Here is a 430-nt window from a genome sequence, read left to right as displayed (position 1 = left end):
GGGACGACCTCGGGCGTCACCGGTGCGCCCACGCCCTCCTCGTGCAGTGCGTGCTCCTGCGCCTTCGCGGCTGGATGCGCCTCTTCCGAGCCCAGCACCGCCTCCGCGGACGCAGGGACGACCTCGGGTGTCACCGGTGCGCCCACGCCCTCCTCGTGCAGTGCGTGCTCCTGCGCCTTCGCGGCTGGATGCGCCTCTTCCGAGCCCAGCACCGCCTCCGCGGACGCAGGGACGACCTCGGGTGTCACCGGTGCGCCCACGCCCTCCTCGTGCAGTGCGTGCTCCTGCGCCTTCGCGGCTGGATGCGCCTCTTCCGAGCCCAGCACCGCCTCCGCGGACGCAGGGACGACCTCGGGTGTCACCGGTGCGCCCACGCCCTCCTCGTGCAGTGCGTGCTCCTGCGCCTTCGCGGCTGGATGCGCCTCTTCCG

The 430-nt window shown here is 73.7% G+C and overlaps 1 protein-coding gene across 1 annotated transcript; it reads right to left on the bottom strand.

The window, feature by feature from the left end:
• Window positions 1-2: 2 nt before the first annotated feature.
• Tco025E_02965 (uncharacterized protein) lies at window positions 3-428 on the bottom strand (the record flags this gene model as incomplete). Its single annotated transcript, XM_029369888.1, has 1 exon — window positions 3-428. A coding segment is annotated over one exon (426 nt), but the record flags the coding sequence as incomplete, so codon positions are not given.
• Window positions 429-430: the final 2 nt, after the last annotated feature.

This window comes from Trypanosoma conorhini, assembly GCF_003719485.1.
Source record: "Trypanosoma conorhini strain 025E chromosome Unknown Tco_14.4_contig_00125, whole genome shotgun sequence".
In the NCBI taxonomy this organism is placed as follows: domain Eukaryota; phylum Euglenozoa; class Kinetoplastea; order Trypanosomatida; family Trypanosomatidae; genus Trypanosoma; species Trypanosoma conorhini.
Note: the sequence above shows the minus strand (reverse complement) of the source record. Positions and strands in the feature narration are given on the sequence as shown.